The 21,023-nt window shown below is 37.2% G+C and overlaps 1 protein-coding gene across 2 annotated transcripts in view; it reads right to left on the bottom strand.

Moving 5' to 3' along the window:
- The window catches only part of fars2 (phenylalanyl-tRNA synthetase 2, mitochondrial), a 104,372-nt gene that overhangs the window by 19,541 nt on the left and 63,808 nt on the right, over positions 1-21,023 (bottom strand). Inside the window, exon 7 of one of the 2 annotated variants that reach the window (XM_043226980.1) lies at positions 18,611-19,069. The exons of the other annotated variant lie outside the window; for it this stretch is intronic. Within the exon in view, the coding sequence (XP_043082915.1) occupies positions 18,937-19,069 (133 nt within the window). The 3' untranslated portion in view covers positions 18,611-18,936. Of the gene's footprint in view, positions 1-18,610; positions 19,070-21,023 lie in introns of those variants that run through there. 2 annotated transcript variants of the gene reach the window in all.

The following is a 21,023-nucleotide window of genomic DNA, read 5'->3' as shown; positions in this document are numbered from 1 at the left end:
TCGCAGTTCAGTGTAAAACCAACCGTATCGCTCTCTGCAGACATTTATTATAACGCGTAACAGCTCTATTGTTAATAAAACATTATGCATTTTAATCATTGTGTTCAATAAAACCACAATCGCTTGCATCTGATACTTGATTTAGCTAGCTATTACGTCGTCGCAGACTCAGTGTGTTTGGTTTTCGTTATGTCCTTATTTGGTCCTTCCTGTTCCTGTCTCCGTTTGGCAATTATTAGAGTATTAGTTTCCACCTGTCTCTGTCCACCTGTTTTAGTTTTTCCTGATTGTTTCCCAAGTGCTTAAAAGCCTGTTCAGTTTAGTCTTTTTTTTCGTCCTTAAAGTAGATGTAGTAACGTTTGACGATTAAATTCTGCTTCATTGGAATTTTCTGTGTGGCACTCATTCAAGAACCACATATATAATAACTATATGTATATATATAAAATAGCTTGTTACATATATATGTACTTTAAGTACTTTTAATCGATTGTTCTTGATATAATGACAACAACAAAAATATTATAATTTTCAGATTACGCTCTTGTATATATATATATACACATATATATATATATATATATATATATATATATATATATGCATGCTTATTTCTACATCCCTACTCCTACACAATAAATAAATTTACCAATTACCGCACTATTATTACGCAGCAAATTAGGAATGCATTGAGGGAAAAAGTCGTACAGTTAACAAGTGTTACTTATTCTAAAATGTTACCGTATCAAAAAGTGTCCCTAAACCTTTCACGTCTAGCACTTTCTGCGGCAGTCTTCAGCTACAATACAGACTCGTGTGAACCGCTCCAGCGAGTAGCGAGAGGGAATATACCGCGGGGCGTCGGTGAATATGCAACAGCACAAGGGTGTGTGTGCGGGTCAGGAAGGGCAGCGGAGTCTTTGTGCTTTCAGCTGGATCTGATTGAATTCCCTCAGTCACTGAGTGAAACGCATTACTGAACGGCAGCAGACACGAGCGGGGTCACTGCCATCCGCCCGCCTTTAATCCAGAGAACGCTCTCCATGCACTGCCTCCTCATTACCGCAGCAGAGCCTGTGGCAGTGCTAATGGAAACACACACACACACAGTCATGGAAACCCACTGCATACTCCGGTACCTTTGCTCCTTTGTCATATATTATGTTTCTGCTTTCCTCCCGTAACGCAGTGCTGCTCGTAAGTCACATCAGAGATAGTTCTGTAGTACAGTACGAAAGCCTGCGATATTCAATATTTGCTTAGCGAAAGGGCTCTCCGATGTTTAATTAATTGTCTAAACATTATAATAATTACATCCATCAATCAAAATGGCAAAAAACAGCACCACCGAAATCGATTCCTAAATGATATAGAAAAATAAATAAATGCACTTTCATCAATCATATCCACATTTTGATGCAAATCGCTAGAAAACTAACTTTTAGTCCATATACAAATATTCCGATTTTCCATCGCAACGCGTTTCATTAACTTTTCATGAATTATAAATATTTTAATAACACTGAGCGCAAGCGCCTCTACAGGTCCGCAAGCTAAATCAGATGCCGGGTGACTGTCGCAGCGAGCGGGCCAGTCTTTACCGCGAGCGCCGTAATTGATTGTCGTCGCAGGGTGTGGCGGAGAAATCGTGACCGCGTTTTCATCCGTTGAGAGATCTCAGACTTGGTGAAGCGCACGGGGTGGACGATTTCTCCCGCTTGACGGCTCACTTTGAGAAGCGGCTCGCTTTTTCATCGAACGCACTGTACATGATGCATCGCTTAATGGCTGCCAATGGACGGCACTCTGTGACAAATCTGCCTGCTGTTAACTTCCCGTTCCGTTAGCCTCCGTTGACCCTACGCTGTAAAAAATGACTTGTTTTACGAGAAAATACCTTTTTGAGTTTGTTTCTTCAAAATGGCATGTTTAAACGCTCCTTTTTGATTAGTCTCGAAATGTGCTAGCGGTTTTCGTTTGGAAATTGCCGTTTAAATTCTATTTTAAACCCGTATGCAGACCATAAAATGAGATATTATGGTGTAATATTATAGCATTAAAAAATCGAAAAAATGATAAAGATTAAAACACTGAAGTAATGTATAGCACAGAATCTGCCCAGTTAATTGATTACATTAGGAACTGCGAGCATTTTTTGTATTACAAGCCTACTGAAATGTTATGTTTAAATATGCAAATGAGGTCTCACCTAAGTAAATATGCACCGATTTGCATACATTATCAGAACAGAAATATGAATACTACATAAAGCCAGGCGACAATTCTGATTTCTTTGACATATCAGAGTTAAAGGTCTTCACACAAGATCTTGTTTTATCACTCCATAAATCAGAAAATACCGTCAACAGCCAGAAATGATATACGAACAAACCTCTCTGTAAAAACCTTCAGAATATACACAAGAATAAATCGGTGAAGCCTGTTGTATTTAAGTGTTGCACCTTATTTAAGTGACAAGTTGTGGATTAGCACATAAAGTGCGATAAAACAAACACTTAAACCCATTCTAGATGTTTTCTTTCCGCTAGTCTGAAACGATAGCCAATTAGCCCACAATCTCGGTGCAGTACCTACATTTTAATAAAAAATGTAAAAGCTTTTTCCTTTTCCTTTATCTTGGACGCTCTTAGTTACCAGATGATTACCATAAGCCACAAACACATGGTCAAATCGCTGAATCATAATACGGTCCCGTACTAATGCCTCGGATAACAGAGAACAGAAAAAGAAGAGCAGAAAGGAGTAAGCGATGATTGGCTTCCAGTTCCGTTTGCTCTGTGAGAGGGGCTCCTGGGAGCTGGGCTCTCAGTGGGATCTATCACACACATTAGTGGCAGAGGCTCTCTCAGTAATGAATGACTCTGAACACTGGTGAGAGAGAGACATCTGACATTAGCCCAGCAATCCACCAAGAGCTTTATTCCCTTCTCCTTCCTGTTATTCCCCTTAATTATTTATGCCAATTTATTTCATAGTTGCCAATTGCCAGATGGCATTTCCTCCTCTTAATTGCTCGTTAAATGTTTCGCTTGACCTTTTTTTTTTTTTTTTTTTTTTTTTTTTTAAGGTGATAAAATCTCACTTACCAATTAATACTCGTTTTTTTTAAAAATTGTTTTTACTCGGGCAGATTATCGCTCGGACTTTTTGATTTCCGGACCGCACACGCAGCTGTTTTTACTTGACACTTCAGCATCCGATGACAGGTGTTGCGTAAAATTATGACCAGTCTTTTCAGATTTACTTTGACGCCGGACAGCCCCCCCCCCCAGAGACGTGAAAGCGTCGGTATTCACAGACATAAATGTTTAATACTGCTGTGGTGTTTGCACCCAATCAATAATCGGCAGCGAGCTGTCGGGTCTCTGCAGTTATGGAGGTCTGACGGCGTCAGGTGGTGAGATGGAGGAGGGGTGGGGTCATGATGATTTTTTTTTTTCTGCGTTGTAAAAACAATGTTTGCCCAGATTTACATAAACAATGGAGAGGATGCGAGGCATACTTTAATGCGCACTCCTCAATTATTGGATGGCTTAATTACATCGACTGCTCTGGACTCGACCGGAGACCATATGCCTGCACCCTTTTTCCATTTTTCAGGTCTTATGTACGGTAACAATAAAACCGGTCAACCTAACCGGTGAAGCAGAAGAGCACTGCTCTAATGGCGCCTATAAACAATGATTTCCAACCTCTGCATTGCTGGGAGATGATATTAAAATTCCCTAAGCAAGTTACTGTACTTGACTGTGAGAGTGTGAAACGGCTTTCTTGGATCGTGCACATTCAGAGCAGAAACACGGGGAGGTAGCTTTTCTAAAACGCAGCTAAAATTTCCGTTTCAATTCCTATGAGCTGCTTACCTAAACGGTGTAAAAAAAAATAAAATAAAAATAAATACAAATCTGTAAAATTTGTTGCAAAACTGGCAGCTATGGTTGCCGGAATTCTACCGTAAAAATACGGTAACATATTTTTTTTTTACTGTTTTAAGTTAAATTTACAGTTAAATACTGTAAATTAACTACGCAGATACTGTAATTAAATACTGTAATTTAATTAAGCACGGCGCAGATGCACTCGGGGCGTGGCCAAATCTACTTTTGCTATTTTAACAAACGGAAAAACGAGCCGGGGCGCATTGTCTGTCTGAATGGGTTGTCCCTATTTTCTTAAGCAATGTGTTTTTTGGGAGTAACGTGCAATAAACCAATCAGAGTTTCATCTCCCATTCCCTGTAAGAGCGAGTTGCGCTCACGCTCATGGGGTTGCTATTTAAATGGCGGAATTTATAATATTTGGTATGTGTGCTGTTGCGTATCCCTGTGTGTAATAGTCAAAGTCAAAGTGGACCCCTCCAGAGGAGCATTTTCTACTATCGTGCTCTTTAAATAACACAAAAACAAATGCGCCATTGACTTTAGGCCACGTTTGAGTTGGTCTATGGCACAGTTTATTTTCAGTACCTCAAAATAGCAACACAACAACAATGCGCCTCAACAAACCTCATTTTTAGACCAACGTGCCCGTGAACGCACAAATGGGTCCAAATGTAATTGCTAGTTAAATGAGTGGCGCTGGATGGGAAAATGAGAACTGCGTCAGACTCAAACCAGCAAACAAATTTGCGCTACGCCTTGCACCGCATTGCACCAGGTGTATGACAGGGCCAATAATGTTAATATACCAACCTATTAAAGTACTGGAATCTGTTTTGTACCTTTTGAAATACACTGATAAGCACCACATGCAGGTGGTGATGGGAAAGTAGCGTGACGACCCAAAGCCCTTTACAAGCAGCTTTTAAAATATGAACATAGAAGGTGCTCGGTGTCATTCACACAAGCACTAAACACCATAACTGTGAAATGCATTAAACTCAAAATATGCAATAAACATTAATTTAACAACATTAGATGCAACATACGACCCTAATAAACATAACTGGTAAGAAAAACAAATCATCAAATTCAAACCAAATTTAAAATGCAATGCAGGGAATTCTTGGAATGTCAATTTGGTTTTTTTTCCTCCTGTAAATTTTACAGGAATTTACCGTTAAACCATTTAACTATAGCATTTTCACATTTTTTTTTCTGTTAAAATCACAGTATTTTTTTTAAAGTGTAGATAGTAGTAGTATTATTGTAGTTTGTCAGAAACAGTTATGCCAGATGATGTTAATCTACCCTAAGTCAGAAATTAGACATGCAAATAAGTCAGTATATGAGTGAACTGTCCAAATGAATCAAACTGATTCGCATCTGTTTGACTCAAAAATAACATACTGTTTGTGAATCTACAATAAACTCAAATTTCAGTCACATTTTTATTTCCAACAATAAAAAAATTGGCTAGTATGGAAGTAAACGGCTACCCTCAGTTGTTTGGTTGCCAACAATTGAGGACCGCAAGGCTCTGTTTGGTACAGAGCGAACATATCGAGGCTTTCAAACATTATCCAAAATGTCTTTTCTTAAACTGTTTACTTTTGGAAGGAGTGCCGCCTCGGATCAGAAGAACAAACATACACGGAGTGTTTGCGGTTTGTATTGCAGTGATGCTCTATAATGGGTTTGTAATCATCAACTATAATATTTGCTCAAAGATGGTGGTCAATTAAGATTGACTACGTGAAAAACAATGTTAAACAATGCATTTATCTTCACTGATTGCTTAGCCTGGCGTATTAAAATCGTACCATGTTCGTGTAAATAACATGTAAATAATTGAAGAGGTAATTATGAAGATGACTGTAATGTGCGAAACTCAGGGGGCAGACATATTATAAAACGCATCAGCTTTGATTGTGAATATTATTTTTGCCTTAGTAGAGCTACCTGACTGCTCATTGCGTGATGTAACTAAAGGCTCCCTAATGGTTTATATTATTTCTTTCCTAGGCAAAACAGAACTCTTACCGAGTATTGATTATTTCCCTAAAAATAGGTGGGGCTTAACCTAGAAATATCTACATTTCATCTATAGATTTCATTTGTACCGATTTCTGAATTCTAGTTTAGCAGAACAGGGAAACAACAGGACTACAGGCTAAGCCTATCACCAACATCCTTTTGAGCAAATTGGCCCCTTACTAATTAGAAAGGTGCACATGGAGCTTATCTTTTCCTGCAAGGTCCCATGGGATCAGGAGATGGACACGAAGGCTCGGCTGTCTCGCTTGTTTAACAGCATCTGGAGCTGCAAGCAAAACCAGGTGAAGTACATCTGCTCTTACCTCAGGCCTGAAACATCTAGCAAGGCTATTTTCTCGCATTCTGAATATAATTTAGTTTGTTTCTTCATTTAAACAGATTCCCTTCACGTTCTCAGCAATGGACGCTCTGCAGTGAACAGGTGCCTTTTTCAAAGCGAAGGCATTTTGAAGAAAGCAATTTGAAGTCAAAAATGCTATTACAAACATTTCTGCTTCACAACATGTTAATTGATGGACTGGAGTGCTGCGGATTATTTCGATGGGTTTTATCAGCTGTTTGGACTCTTATTCTCTTATTCGGCACCCATTCACTTCAGAGGAAAGAAACAAACTCAACCGCTTCTTGGATGGCTTTTGGGTGAGAAACAGTTCAGAAAATGCTCATTTGTGGGTGCACTACTCTAAGTATCCTCCGAAAAGGAATTATAAGCGATGCGACATGCAAAGAGAATAAAAGATAAAGAGAATAAGGTATTGTAGTGCTGAGGGATATAAGCACGCAGCTGCCTTATTGAAGGCTGAAAGAGAAAAACGCTTGAAATCACTAGAGACAGCAGGGCGCCAGGGCCTGTTGGTCAGTTTTTGCTGGAAGCCATTAATCTGTGCATCTCCAAGCTAATCAGCCACTTAAATATCTATGCACTTCCCGCTTTATCCACAGGCATATAAGATCTATTTATCCCACTCGATTTTCTTCTCTTACATCTGGGCTTGTTAATATGACATCTGCAAAACCATAAATATAATGCAGCACATACTATAACGACATTGTTTCCCCTGACCCGCTCTAAAGGTCTCGGATTGGCAGAATGGAGCCGTATCGATCGGACCGGGTCTGGTCGCGCTCCAGATAAGGGTGATATGTGCAGGGATAGGGATTACTGTACTCTTTCTGCCAGAACGCCCTGAAAGCACCTCGTGTAAGGTGACCCAGACCCAGGGAGATGACAAATGCCCTGCAGCGTTTGATATGAGGAAACCTCCTCTGAGGGAGAAATGGATAAGATGTGAGGGTTGAAGGAGTTTTTAGCAGAAAGAGATCATCTTTCCATAGCCACCTGAGATTTCAAGCAAATGGGTGGGTAGACAATGACATTTTATTTTTGGTATTTCTATATACTAAAGCAACAAAGTATAGTATTGGGTATCTATTTAATAAGTAACAATGAGCTATATTTGTAAAGAATCTTGCGATAACAGATACTTCAAAAATTTTAAATATATTGTCTTTTTCTCCAACTGCAATTGAAACGGAAATTGTTCATACACTAAATGAACCTATAGATTTCTTGTTCAGCAGATTTTCAGTTTAACACCATGCATTTATCTATCATTAACTAACAATAATCACAAAACCACAAAGCAAGCAAAGAGCAAAACAATCCTCGAACCTTATGCTGCAATGCATTTTCAGCAAAACTGTTCAACAAGATTGTTCGACTAGCTGCAACAAAACAATTGAGGGAGTTTTTTTTTGGTCTGATAAAGGTTTCTCTGAAGTAAATCACATTTCTTTAGCGTTTGTGACTCAAAGCGTCCTGAAAAAGTTTTATGCTTTATATTAATTTAAAATGTACGGCACACTGTCAAGTTTGCATTAAAAAAATACAATCTTAAAGCAATTACGTTTTCTCAGTTTAAATTGGCCATGCATGAATTACATAATTTCTTTCAATTTTCATTTTCTAACAGTGCTTCCCTTTTAGTAGTGTTATTCTCAAACAAATCCAATGAAAGCAAATGCCTTCAGGAATACTAAGCCAAGCTCTCTCCATCACAGATGTAGCGGAGGCCTCTTCCCTTCTAATTACCGGGATTCAGGCAGTCAATAAAGCTCGTGCAGTGGGTGGAAAGACTCTGAGACACTTAAAAGGAGCATCAGTAAGATTAGTCCGTCAAACTTTCTTTACCACAATAATAAAGGCCTAACCAAACGGGTACTTCCTCGCCCTCAGAATAGCTGCCAAAGCCCTTCATTGCTCTTAAAACTGTTTTTAGACTGGGTGTGGTGAGCAAGGAAATGATAAATGCAGATTCATTGCAGCTGGTGCAGGCAACCTGAGATTCTCTGAGGGAACTGATCAATATCTCTAATGCATGGGTTAAGTTAATCTACACCGTACATTACAGTACAATGTAAAAATAGATTCACACAAAGAAGCCAAGCGCGGGATACAAGAGCACGAGTACTGAGAATTATAAGACCGCTGGATTAAACAAGCGTGTGTTTCAACAGTTTAAACAAACTGGTTTATACAAGTCTCTGAGTCTCAGCTTCTGGGACTCGATGTGATTCTTTGAAACACACCGATCTTTAATAGACCAACCTTTGATGGTACGGTCAAGAACAGATCTGACACTAACCCGATCGCTAACCCCAAACCAGCATTAACTACCACAAAAATCCAGGAAAATGATGCACTGGGCAAATTAATGTTAGAGACGTTATTTCCAGTCCAACGGAAATGTTGATCCAAGAATCACACTTAAGTTTTCCATAATTGTGCACATCTTAATGCCGAACGGAAATCAAAACCCAATTAAATTTCCAAAATGTATACACTTTCAATTTTTTGTGGGATTTTTCCAAGAATAATTTGGGAAAACAAATAAATTCACGCGACCGAATAATTTTGTCAAATTAAAATACCATAAACCAAAACCTTGTTTGTGCGCCCTAAACTGCGACTAATTTATTATATTTAATAAAAGCGCCGCTTTAATTTTCCCTGAGCTTTTTTTTAATCACTTAGACGTGTGATTAAAACATTGCTTTCTTCGTAAATTGTTTTCGTAACACTGCGAACTATATTTAGACACAGCAGGAAATGTATCTTCGTTTGACTGCACATTTGTTAGACAAGATGTAGAGCTGTTTATTTAGTCTTTTACCTTTTGAATGATCTTTTCACAGACTGAGATGGTAAGTGTCCGTCCGGACGTTTATAGGGCCGTAAATGCAATGCACAGAGGTGTGCTTTACTGCTCTACAACAGCAGATGGATGCAGTGCGGAAACGTACAGAAGCAAATGCTGGCCAATTAGTGGAAATCATTCAGCAGAATGTTTCGGTTTCTATTATCAGACCCATTAAGGTTGCATATGGGTTGGTGTTTCAGATACCTTTAAAAGAGAAACCTACGGAGAGACATGCAAATGCCGACATTCTGATAGCTCTAGATTGAGACTGGGATCTATAATGCTTTCATGAATTCTTCCAAAGGGAACGGCTCTGTTTTCGTGAACGCCAAAAAAACCTGCTTCCAATAAGACACGAAACTCTTGCGGGTTGCAAAGCGTCTGCTTGAATATCGAGGTGTAAACATCCAATTCAATCATATTTGTTGTATTGTTCCGTGTAAAAAGAATCTCATTTGCATAAGCGAGGCCTTTTGTTTTCAGCAGGCCGCATATTTTCCTCCATCTTTTGAGGAGGAAATTAATTAAATTCTACCAGGAACGGTTGCGCATTCACATTTAAATTGCGGACGGTTGTTTTCCTCGCAAAAGAGTTTGCTTGTGGTTCGTGGCATCAAAAATCTCATAATGAGTATTGTGTTTCCTACGTGAACGGATGGTGGGTTTTTTTCTCTTTTTTTTCGAGGCGAACCGAGGACAATCAGGTGCATCGATGTTTTCCCGTTTTTAAGGCCTCTGGTGGCGCATCGGGGATGCCAATTGTTTTTCTCCCTCCCGCACCTGTAACTCGTTTACGCCATTCACCGTAATGAAGCCCAAATGCTTTTTAATGGGAGTCTGAGACGGCTGAAAGCGATAGCGGCTGAGACAATGCAGTCTCCGTCACGGGGCGACAGGGTTAGAGATTGACCCAAATCACTGGCCAATCAATCTGTCAGTGTCTCTCGCCCACCACAAAAACATCCTCCGCCTCTATTTTCTCTCTTTCTCTCTCCCGCCGGCCTGCATCCCGGTGTCGAATGAGGCTTTGACTCCAACAGACTCGCCGCCTTCATTATTACCTGCGTTATGATGTAAGCTTACAGTATCCTTCCAGCTCCTGCTCTCCAATATCCTCCACTGTCCGTGTTTTCATAAGCATTCATTCATCACTACAGCCAGGTAATATCATTCCTTTTGTGGGTTTTTTTTTTATCACCGGCTGCTTTTCCTCTGGAAATCTTAATCATCTTGACCGGGTTTAAACCGCAGCGTAAGAAATTCTGCAGTTTGGCAAACATTTTGGCAGCTGTGGAAAAATGCCGTAAACGTATTTACGGCCAAAAACCGTACAATGTAAAACTTTCAAATTGAAAATTTGAATGTAAACCAGTAAATTCAACAATGCGCACTGCTATTAAATCTGTTTTGTACCTTTTAACATAATAATGCAGCTGATAAAAGAGAAAGCTCCGCCACAAGTACAGTAGAAGTAGACATACAGTATGTAAGAAGTATAACACATATGTAACTTAAATAATGCAATAAACATTCCTTTAAAAATCAAAGCCCAAATGCACATAACTGATAACAAAAATGAAGTTAAAAAAACAAAGCAAAACGTGATTATTTAGGCAAAATACTTTAAAATGTGGAGCATCACTCAGGGAGTGTAGTGAAATATCAGCTTACAGTTTTTGACTCAGATTTGTTCTATTTATGATGTCTGTTTAGATGTCTTACATCTGCAGTCACAGCTGTTTCCGAAACGGAAGTAAAATGGTTGTATCTTTAGTCTTTCGAAGCACTTTTAACAATACAGGACCGTCGTTGATGACGTCGTGGACAGGTGGTGGAGTAATCGCTCGACTGGAGATTTCCAGAACATGGCATCAATGACTATTTCACTGGATTATCATCTGTCACTTTTGCTTTTATCTGGTTTTTGAGTCACGAAGGGTTCCCTCTTAACTCATACTTCCTTTTTAGCCTTTGCGTACTTGCACGCTCCATAAAAACAGCGCTGACCGTCGACGCGCCAAAATATATGAACTGAAACATATGTTGAAATGGAATGAATAACAGACTGTGCTGCATGCTAATTTGGCTGATCTTTGAAAGTCATAACAGGCCATAAATGTAAATGCTTATATCCATAGTTTGGAGACGTAGTTCCAACCACACAAGTTTTCTAATACTACGGATTCGGGAAACACAAAATCGATGAACTATGTTGGTAATGAGTGGAACCTGCAGTCGGGTAATGGTTTCGGAAAATGCATGCAATTAATGAAACGTAGCTTTAATGAAAACAAAAACTAAATAGATTAAATAAAACGTAAAGTTAAGGTCACATTTGCAAAGGAAATTTAGTTGACAAAAAAACAACTTACTTTACAAAATTCAGCATTTGATTTTAATGCATAATAACATTATTAATAATAATAAAAAAAAACTTCTCATTGTTAGTTCATGTAAACTAATGTTAACAAAAGCAACTTTATCCTAAAAATGAACATATATGTTACTGTATCCTTCATTTCATACGTAGCCACGTCTAAACATCACATGACCGCAAAACAAACAGAGTTTAGTTTCGTTAGTCATGTTTACTTTCTGCTAACACAAACAGCTAGAATAAGCTGCGAAGTGGACCAGACATCATGCCAGCAGTTTGGACCTGGCTTTAGCTGCGTTTTTAATCTTCCTCAGCGTAGCTTTGTTGGAAAGACACGAAACGGATGCAGTTCCGGTATTTAAACTTTATAAATCCCCAACAGTCAATGCTGCATTGCTGCTCCTGTGCACACACCTGTCACTCAGCCATTGACCTCTGACCTCTAAAGAGGCTGACATCGGTGATACAACCCTGCCTGTTTATTTAGTTCCAACCAACAGAGGCTCTGAGGTGATATATTGGTTAATAATGCGTGTGTGTGTGTGTGTTATTTGTAAAGAGAATCGCAATCAAAGCCTATCCTAAACAGAGCGTTCTGTTTGCTAAATGCTCTTGTGTGAAACGAGCTGATAGATTCCGGGTGGTCTTTTCGGCCTCTCCCGTGATGAAATGACAAGCGGCGTGCGGGCGAACTCTCCGACCTTTCCCCTCGCCGTTCACCCACATCCATGTCTGAGAGCGCCACCTAACAAATCACACAGACACCAAACGGCACGAGGGCTCTCAGGCCGACACGTCTGAACATGCGCGCGCACACACCTTCAGAGAGGATACTGAGAGTGTTTTCAGAGTATTCCTGTGTGGGTTAGACGCTCTTCTTCGCTGGCTATGCTTTGAGGGCTGCTCTAATTACTGTATTGATCCGATCGGAGCACTCAGCGGCCCCCGACTCATTTGCACAACCGCGTCTCTCTTGCGCATTTCCCCTCTTCAGTCAAGTATATTCAGAGGTCAACTGAGAATTATCTTGTTAGTAAACAGGTGGCTTGAAACTGTTGCAGATGAATAATCGACTACTAGCACTGAGACATACATACGTGCGTATATTACACATTCAGTATGAATATGATATAAAATAAGTTCTAATGTGAATTATATCATAGTAAATTATGCAGAATTAATGCTGGGTATTTAGAAATAATTGCTCATAACAAATTATATAATGGAAATGGAGAATTTGAACATTTTCATATGCAATTTTTTTTCATATTCCTTATCCTTTTTTATCAAAATGCATGCTACGGGCGCGAAAGCGCAAAAAAACGAACGAGGCTGTATTTGTTTTTTAACATACGAAAAGTTCGGACTCCGTGTGCGAAGACCTTTTAGGCTGCAAACATCCACCTCTTTGATTGTGTTGTTGCTTGGCAACCGCTTTGTTGCAACCATAGATACGTATACGTAGATAAGAAAGAGTAAAGCAATAATCACGAGGTTAACAGTGAATTTATAACAGCTAACAGGTGGAGCTGAGGTCCACCTTTAGCTGTTATAAATTTACAGTAAACCACGGCGTCAAAGGGATTATTGCTTTTATAAAAATTCCATATGTAGCAATGTTTTACCTAATAGGACCAGAACTATCCCTGATACAAAAAATGCAATAAGCTCCACTCACTTAAGGATAGACTTTAATTTATTATCAATCTTTGATTGTAATGATATGCATCATGGCCAAAATGTTCCTCATGTTAGTATAGTTACTGTACATAAAAATAAATAAAACTAAAAATGCATGCATTTTATATATATATATATATATATATATATATATATATATATATATATATATATATATATATATATATATATATATATATATATATATATATATATATAAAATAAATAAAACGTACTGTGGCATTGCCATTTGGATGGGGAATATTTATTTTTTATATATATATATATATATATATATATATATATATATATATATATATATATATATATTATATATATATATATATATATATGTGTATATATATATATATATATATGTATATATATATATATATATATATATATATATATATATATATATATATATGTATATGTGTATATATATATAATTTTTTCTTCCAAATGGCAATACCACAGCACGTTTTATTAATACAGTGTATTAGTCTCTGATATATTAAGTAAATGCACCTTCAGAACGAAACTGATAATTAGCTAAGGAGCACATAAACGTGTTATGACTGCATTAAAGACTTTCCCTTCAAAGCATTCGGTTTCGGTAATCAGTACGGGCTCATTACGGCAAAAAAAAAAACTGTAATCAATACTCCTCCTGCATTTGGGACTGAAAGAGTTTCCTCCTGCCCAGGTGAAAGTCTTTAGCCGCAGCGCAGCTCATTGATCTGACCTCAAGCGCTTTCATCGCATTTCCCACTGCGTTTCTGCTCCCGAGTTACTGACAGCGTACATGATACCACCTGATGTCTGCATGCGGTCTGTGAAGGCTGTCATATCTGATATGCATTCAGAAATGCAGTCGACGCGGTTACGGTTACATGCATCCGAAAATACTGATGTGGGAATATCTATACCCAACGTTTGTCAGGGTATACGATTCAAGATTATACGCCGCAGTAGACGGCCCACGGAAGAAAGAGAGAATCTCCAAGGAAGAAATAATGCACAAACCTTCCCGTAGCTTGTTAAGAAATCTTATATCCGTGTATAAAAGTCAGTTTAAGGCTGGGCAATGTATTCAAGCGCGTCTCGTGAGTAAAGCCGGTTCTTTGATTTAGCGGTAAATCTTAAAATCCTAAAACGACTTCTCAAAAGTGGCCCAAAGTCAGTGCTATTTGAACTTTAAAAGAGCATTTACGCAAAGGAAGTAAAACACCACGCCGTGCATGTTTAATTCCCAGTGAAGCGCTCCGAACAGCACAACAGCCAAACTGCGTGTTTGTACGAAACAAATGCATCATTAATATGTTATAAATTTCCATCTCCTGTTGTCTCTGATATCAAAATCCACCCACATATTGGACTAGAACCGGTATTTCATTCCTGATTCAGACGAGAATCACTTGGGGTTTTTGTTGTCGGTTATTGACTGATTTGTGTCGCGTCTTGGGTGGCCTCAGGGTGAGCGCGGATTTCAGCTAATTTTCAGTTTTTTAGAGGAAAAACCGTTTATTTTAAAAGGGAACGTTCACCCAAAAATGAAAATTATATCATTTAAACGCATAGCACAAATTAAGACACATTTTCTGAAGAATTGTGCGAGCCTCCATAGACAAAGCACCTTTAATGTTAAAGAGCTAAACCAGAGATGGTTTAACGGTAACATCCCTCAATTGAAACGGTAAACAAATCTAGATCTAATGGGCCGTTATATATAATGTACAGTTTTTAGAAGTGAAAATGAACTGTAATTAACACTAAAAACTAAAAACCGACAGATATTTGATGGGTTTTCCAAAAAAAAATACTTGGGGTTTATTGTTGTTTAATTAATGTTTATTGCATTATTTTCAAGTCACGCGTGCTATAATCACGCCGTTTTGTATTTTACCGTCCCACCTGCGCATATAGAGTGGTTTTCAATGCATTACGAAGGTAAAAAAAACCCTTTCTTTCTGCAATCCGTAAAACTGCAAATTTCGCCACAGTATTTTTTATGGTAAAATTCTGGTTGGTTTTTATTTATTATGTAGTTATTCATTATGTAGTTTTGTTACAGTGCAGATTTCGGCTTACAAGTATTTATTGATTTTTTTTTTTTTTTTTTTTTTTTTTTCAAACGCCTTTGGAGAAAATGAATGGGAAAAATATCAAGGCTGCTAAAAAAAAAAAAAAAAAAAAAAAAAGTGGGCGGTCACCGTCGCAGACTATTTATGAACCGAGACAATTGTCTAGCAGCAAATGATGAAAGCCTCAGAAAGTCTTTGTTCCATCTGTCCTAGAATTCATCTCATCTGACCTCAGGAAACGTGTGATCTCTCTCTCTCTCTCTCTCTCTCTCTTTTTTTTTTTTTTTACGCGGAGAGTATTTCCAGCTCATCAGCTGCTCTTCTCCGCAGCGATGGCAATGCATGGTTTTGACAGGTGGACTCTCCATCCTCTCTTTCTCTCTCGCTCTCCTTCAAAGCGATAAAGTGACGGCTCCATTTGAAGGGGTCTGGTCTGACAGGACGGCGACTGCTTGTCTGGGACGAGTCGCACCTGTTTCATCTGCGAGACTGCTGCATCTCAGCTAGCGTGACGACGGCACACCTGCGCACAGACTCTGGAGGCCCGAGTCGGATAGATAGAAACCTTAAAAAAACGCTTCCTAAAGCGGTTTGCTTTTGCATTGAGACTGTGGTAAATGTCATTCCGTCACACACAAAGCATGGCCGGGAGTATGCGGACACCCTTCTTCCACGCTCGAGTCAGAGTCCTCTGACAGCGGCCCATTCGTCTGCAGGCGTTTTGTGGCTGCATGATCGATGTTGTGCACCTGTTAGTGATTTAGCTGAAACGGTTATTTAGAGAGAGTGTGAGCATTAGGTTTTGGTCATATAGCGTATGATGATGCTTATCTGAAGAACTCGCCAAGACTGCATTTATTTGATCATAAGTACAGCAATAACAGTAATATCGTGAAACAATGCTACACTTTATATTCTTGCTTTAAATGCACCCTTCAGAAATTATTCTAATGTGCTCAAGGAATATTTCTTATTATTATCAGTATTGAAAACTTGAAATAAACGTTAATAGAAGCCTTTTGTAAGTAAAAGTCTTTAGTCTCTCTCATGAACGATTAAATGCATCATTGAAAAAAAAAATAATAATAATAATAATAATGATGATAAAAACTGACTGACCTTTTGATGGGTTGAGTAGATGTACTGATAAATTTTATCATTTACAATATTTTTTTTCCCCTGTAATGCGGATCCTTTTCAAAGAAACCGAATAACATATGTAATCTAAAATAATTTTGTGTCATAGAATTAATCGCTTAAAAAATAAAAGTTGTAGTTTATATCAAATGTATATGTATGTATACGGTGTATATTTATTATGCATATATAAATACACACATTTTTCATATTTACATGTTAATACATTTATATATTTACATTCTTTTCTTTTATATATTTTTAATATATGAACATGACATTTTTCTTTAACATGTACCTGTATGAGATATATACATATACATACATATATATATATATATATGTGTGTGTATATATATATATATATATATATATATATATATATATATATATATATATATATATATATGTATATATGTATGTTCACAATATACATGCATGTTATGTAAAAAAAATAATATAAAAGAGTGAGTAAATAATATAATATAATTTACTCGTTTAGCTTTGATGATAATCATATCCCATCATGCAATAGATGTAATGACTTAAATGTTTTTAAGTAGCATGCAGTTCCAAATAATCCTTTCAGTTTTTAGTCTCCACTCAGAACAAAACGCTTGTAACAGAATAAATGGACATCACAGCATCAAACCCATGCATTAAAGTGTTTACAGTGCCAGCCCTTTACAAACTGTACAGAGAGAACGATACGATTATTAAGAAAACTGGCCCTTCGTGTCAAAACGTAGCTTACCTTTTTTTTTTTTTTTTGTGCTTTTGTATAATAAGGCCAAACATCATTTCAGTGCTATTACTGTAATTTGTAAAGTGAAGAGCCCTGCAGACACTGTATCATGGTAGTTACAGACACGCAGGGGCCCGTGGGATTTGTCGGGGCCGTGCCGTCTCCCACCGGCGACCTCCACTCTCAATTACACAGAGATTACCCAGCAGCCCCGGCCCCGACTTGTCAGCCTCTATAAATTTAGAGGCGGCACAATTACGCTCACTCCTGCCTGCTAACGCCATTAAACACTGCCTGCTCCCGATCCCATACACACAGAGTTAATACAGACGTCAGGGAGAGACATACAGATGGAGCTCTGTTCACGCTGCTGCTCAAGAACAACCAATTTGTTCTCCTACATCTGACAATATCATCACTCTCCTACAGTAAAACACTCCTGGGTGCAAGCCTTATTGTCAGATAATTGATATATTAACATTTATGTGTATGTAAAATTTCTCATATATAATATATATATATATATATATATATATATATATATATATATATATATATATATATATATATATATATATATATATATTTTTTTTTTTTTATTTATTTTATATATTATTAATATATTTTTAAGCCCTTTTTCTATGTTAATAAGGGTTCCTTGTGTTATTGTTCACGATTTATCAGTGCAGAGGGAAAAAAAAAATGTTTGTTTTCATAATCTTTCATCAAAATGTAATAACTTTCTCTGCTCAGAAATGGGTTTTCTATTCTGCTGTTGTAACCAAGGGAAAAATAACATTAACCTAACCTGTTTTCACTCAAAATATCCAATCAAATCCTGATGGATAAAATCGGTTCTGCTTCACATCATTTCTCACGCGATTAACAACATGATCACTCGCGTATATGGATTAAAAAATAATGACTTTTTTTACATTTAATACATTTAGAAAATGTTACTACGCAAACTATTTAAGTGCTATTTAATAATTAATTTAAATCAGCGCTGTCAAACGATGAATCGCAACCAAAATAAAACACGTGCATGTATATATTTAGGAAAAATGTTGTTTATATATTAAATATATTTATATATATATAAACACAAAATATAATTAAATATATAAATGCATATACATGTAAATATTTTCAAAATACTTAATGTATTTTGTACTTCTGTGTATTTATAAATTTAAATGAATAAAAAAATCGAAAAACGTACATTTAAGTGTACGTTTTTTCATTTTTTTAAGCAAATTAACAATAATAATAAAATGATGATAATAATAAATAAATTATAATTTACTGTAATTACATGTCTGTTATTCATTAATAATAATAACTTCTATTTCATACATATTTTAAGATGTATATGAATTACAAATAAAACCAAAATACATGTACAGTTCATCAGATTAATATAAACTATAGGTACGGCATGTTCTCGCACAGAAACGGTAAAGTCCGATGTGTAGATGGACATTACAAACCAATCAGCATCCAGGACCAGAACGGTCTGCTTTGTGAGTCGCGTTATTGAAGTTAAACGCATCGTGAATGCCGTTTGATGTATAAAGCGTCTGTCCACAGCGATGCAGCACAAACACGCTCTCCTCTAATATGCTAATCTCATGCAGTGTGCGGCGCTATCCACGCTTTTTCTTTTCCCCCCATCGCTGATTGCTCTATAAACATATCTGCAGTAAAGCGGCATCTAATCAACCTCACAGCTGAGCGACCGGACCTCTTCAAGTCCTCATCTCAGCCTGACCGCTGAGTAAAAGCTGACAAAACAGCAGTCAAAGTGAAGTGAGTCAGCCTGCGCTTCATTCATCTCTCCTTCCTTCATCAGAACGAGGACGCCCAGGCTCCGGGAGAATGAGTCAGGTCTTGTCAAAGAAAGAAGAAGAAAAAAACTGAGAGAAACGAATGGGTTGTAAAATTTGTGTACTGCAGAACAATGCCTCTCACTGGAGGAAATGTCAAGACATTTGCAGAGCTCACTCGTGAGGATCTTTCTGCTGGGGATTCGATTTTTACATCTTCGCTGGCCTCGCCGCCAAATGATGTGTTGCTGATTAATAAGATGCATTATAACAGTCTGCTGTCGTGAAGTCTTGTGTGAACTGAATCGGGTCTCTCTGGCCGTTGCGGAGTATTTACGGTTCAATCCAGATTTGTAGCTCGGCTGTCTGGACTAATCGCACAAAACATTATAAATGCATTGGTTCTGTTACGCAAATATGAAAATTCTGTCATTTGCTGAAGTTATCTTAGTTACTAATGTCAGACAATAACTGTGACAGGTGTGCAAACACAGGAACAGCATTTATCATATCTTACTGTATCTTGCCTTGCCTTATCATACTATATCTTGTCGTATTTTACTGTATCTTATCCCATTATATCTTACTGTATTAATCATATCTTACTGTATCTTGCTTTGTCTTATCTTACTATATCTTGTCTTATTTTACTGTTTCTTGTCTTGTCTTACTGTATTTATCATATGTTACTGTATATTGCCTTGTCTTATCTTACTGTATCTTACTATATCTTATCTTGTCTTATCTTACTGTATATCTTATCTCACTATATCTTATCGTCATATCTTACAGTATCTTATCTGGTCTTACTGGATTTATCATATCTTACTCCATCTTGTCTGATCTTACCGTATCTAATTGGCAATTTTTCACCTTTTAACAAATTCAACACATTATAGAACTTTGTTTCCTGTGATATTTTGCAAACACGATACCTCCTCAAAGACGATGTCGGGTGGGCTTTATCTGGTTTGGGGTCAAAAACGGTGGTTTCGAACTATAAAACTATAAAAAAGCAGCAAAATGTTCTTCAAAAAGGATTCGGATTTTGTCACAAGGCTACTAGCCATCTCCAGGCATGACTTTCTCAGAAGTGTCATTCCCTCTGGTCACTGAAGACACCGAATCCGTCAACTACAGAGGGGTCTGTTGATGTCTAGAGAGTTTCTGCCATGTCACCCTTCTCTCTGCAACTCTTACTGGCCTCCTGATCACTTCTTTGACAACTGCCATTCTGGCTCAGTTATTTTAATTTGATAGGATGGTCTGGTCTCATAGTGTCTGGGTCAAGATGGTTTATAAAACCTGGAGAGACTGTATGAATGTGAACACTCTTTGGCATTCACATTTGTTTTATTTGGAGATGATTAGGAGGCTTCTGCCATATCACTCAAGAAGCTACAGAAATGTTGCTGGGTGCAAGAAAAAACAAACATTTGTTTTGGAACCCATAACTGAATCTCACAACTTTAAATCTCACAATTCTAACTTATTGCAATTCTGGCTTCATATATTTTAACTATAATTTTTAAGGGTTCAGGAGCTGAGAAATCAAAAATTCTTGTAATTCAGATTTGATATCTTCTGTGATTTTTTTTTATTTTTTATTTAACTGTAAATTTATTTCTTGTAATTCCAGCTTTTTATATTTTAACTGTGCATTTAAATCTCACAATTTTGAGATCTGAGATTTTTTTCATTTAATTGCAATTTAATTTCTTTTGCAATTTAATTTATTTTAATTGTGGCTTCTCTCCTCTTAATAATCTTAACTGTTATTTTATCTGTTATTTTATCTCTCAAAATTCTGACTATATTTCTAGTAATTCTGACTTTATACACACACACACACTTTAAATTGACATGACTGTAACTAATTGCAACTTTAATGATTTCATCCCACAACAGCAACTTGTAATTCTGCTCTTATACCTTTCAACTATTTATAATGTTATTATTTATTACAATTTATATCTTAAATGACTAAAAGCCTAAAGTATTATGTTATATCCTGTAA

This window comes from Puntigrus tetrazona, chromosome 24 (genome assembly GCF_018831695.1).
Source record: "Puntigrus tetrazona isolate hp1 chromosome 24, ASM1883169v1, whole genome shotgun sequence".
Taxonomy (NCBI): domain Eukaryota; kingdom Metazoa; phylum Chordata; class Actinopteri; order Cypriniformes; family Cyprinidae; genus Puntigrus; species Puntigrus tetrazona.
Note: the sequence above shows the minus strand (reverse complement) of the source record. Positions and strands in the feature narration are given on the sequence as shown.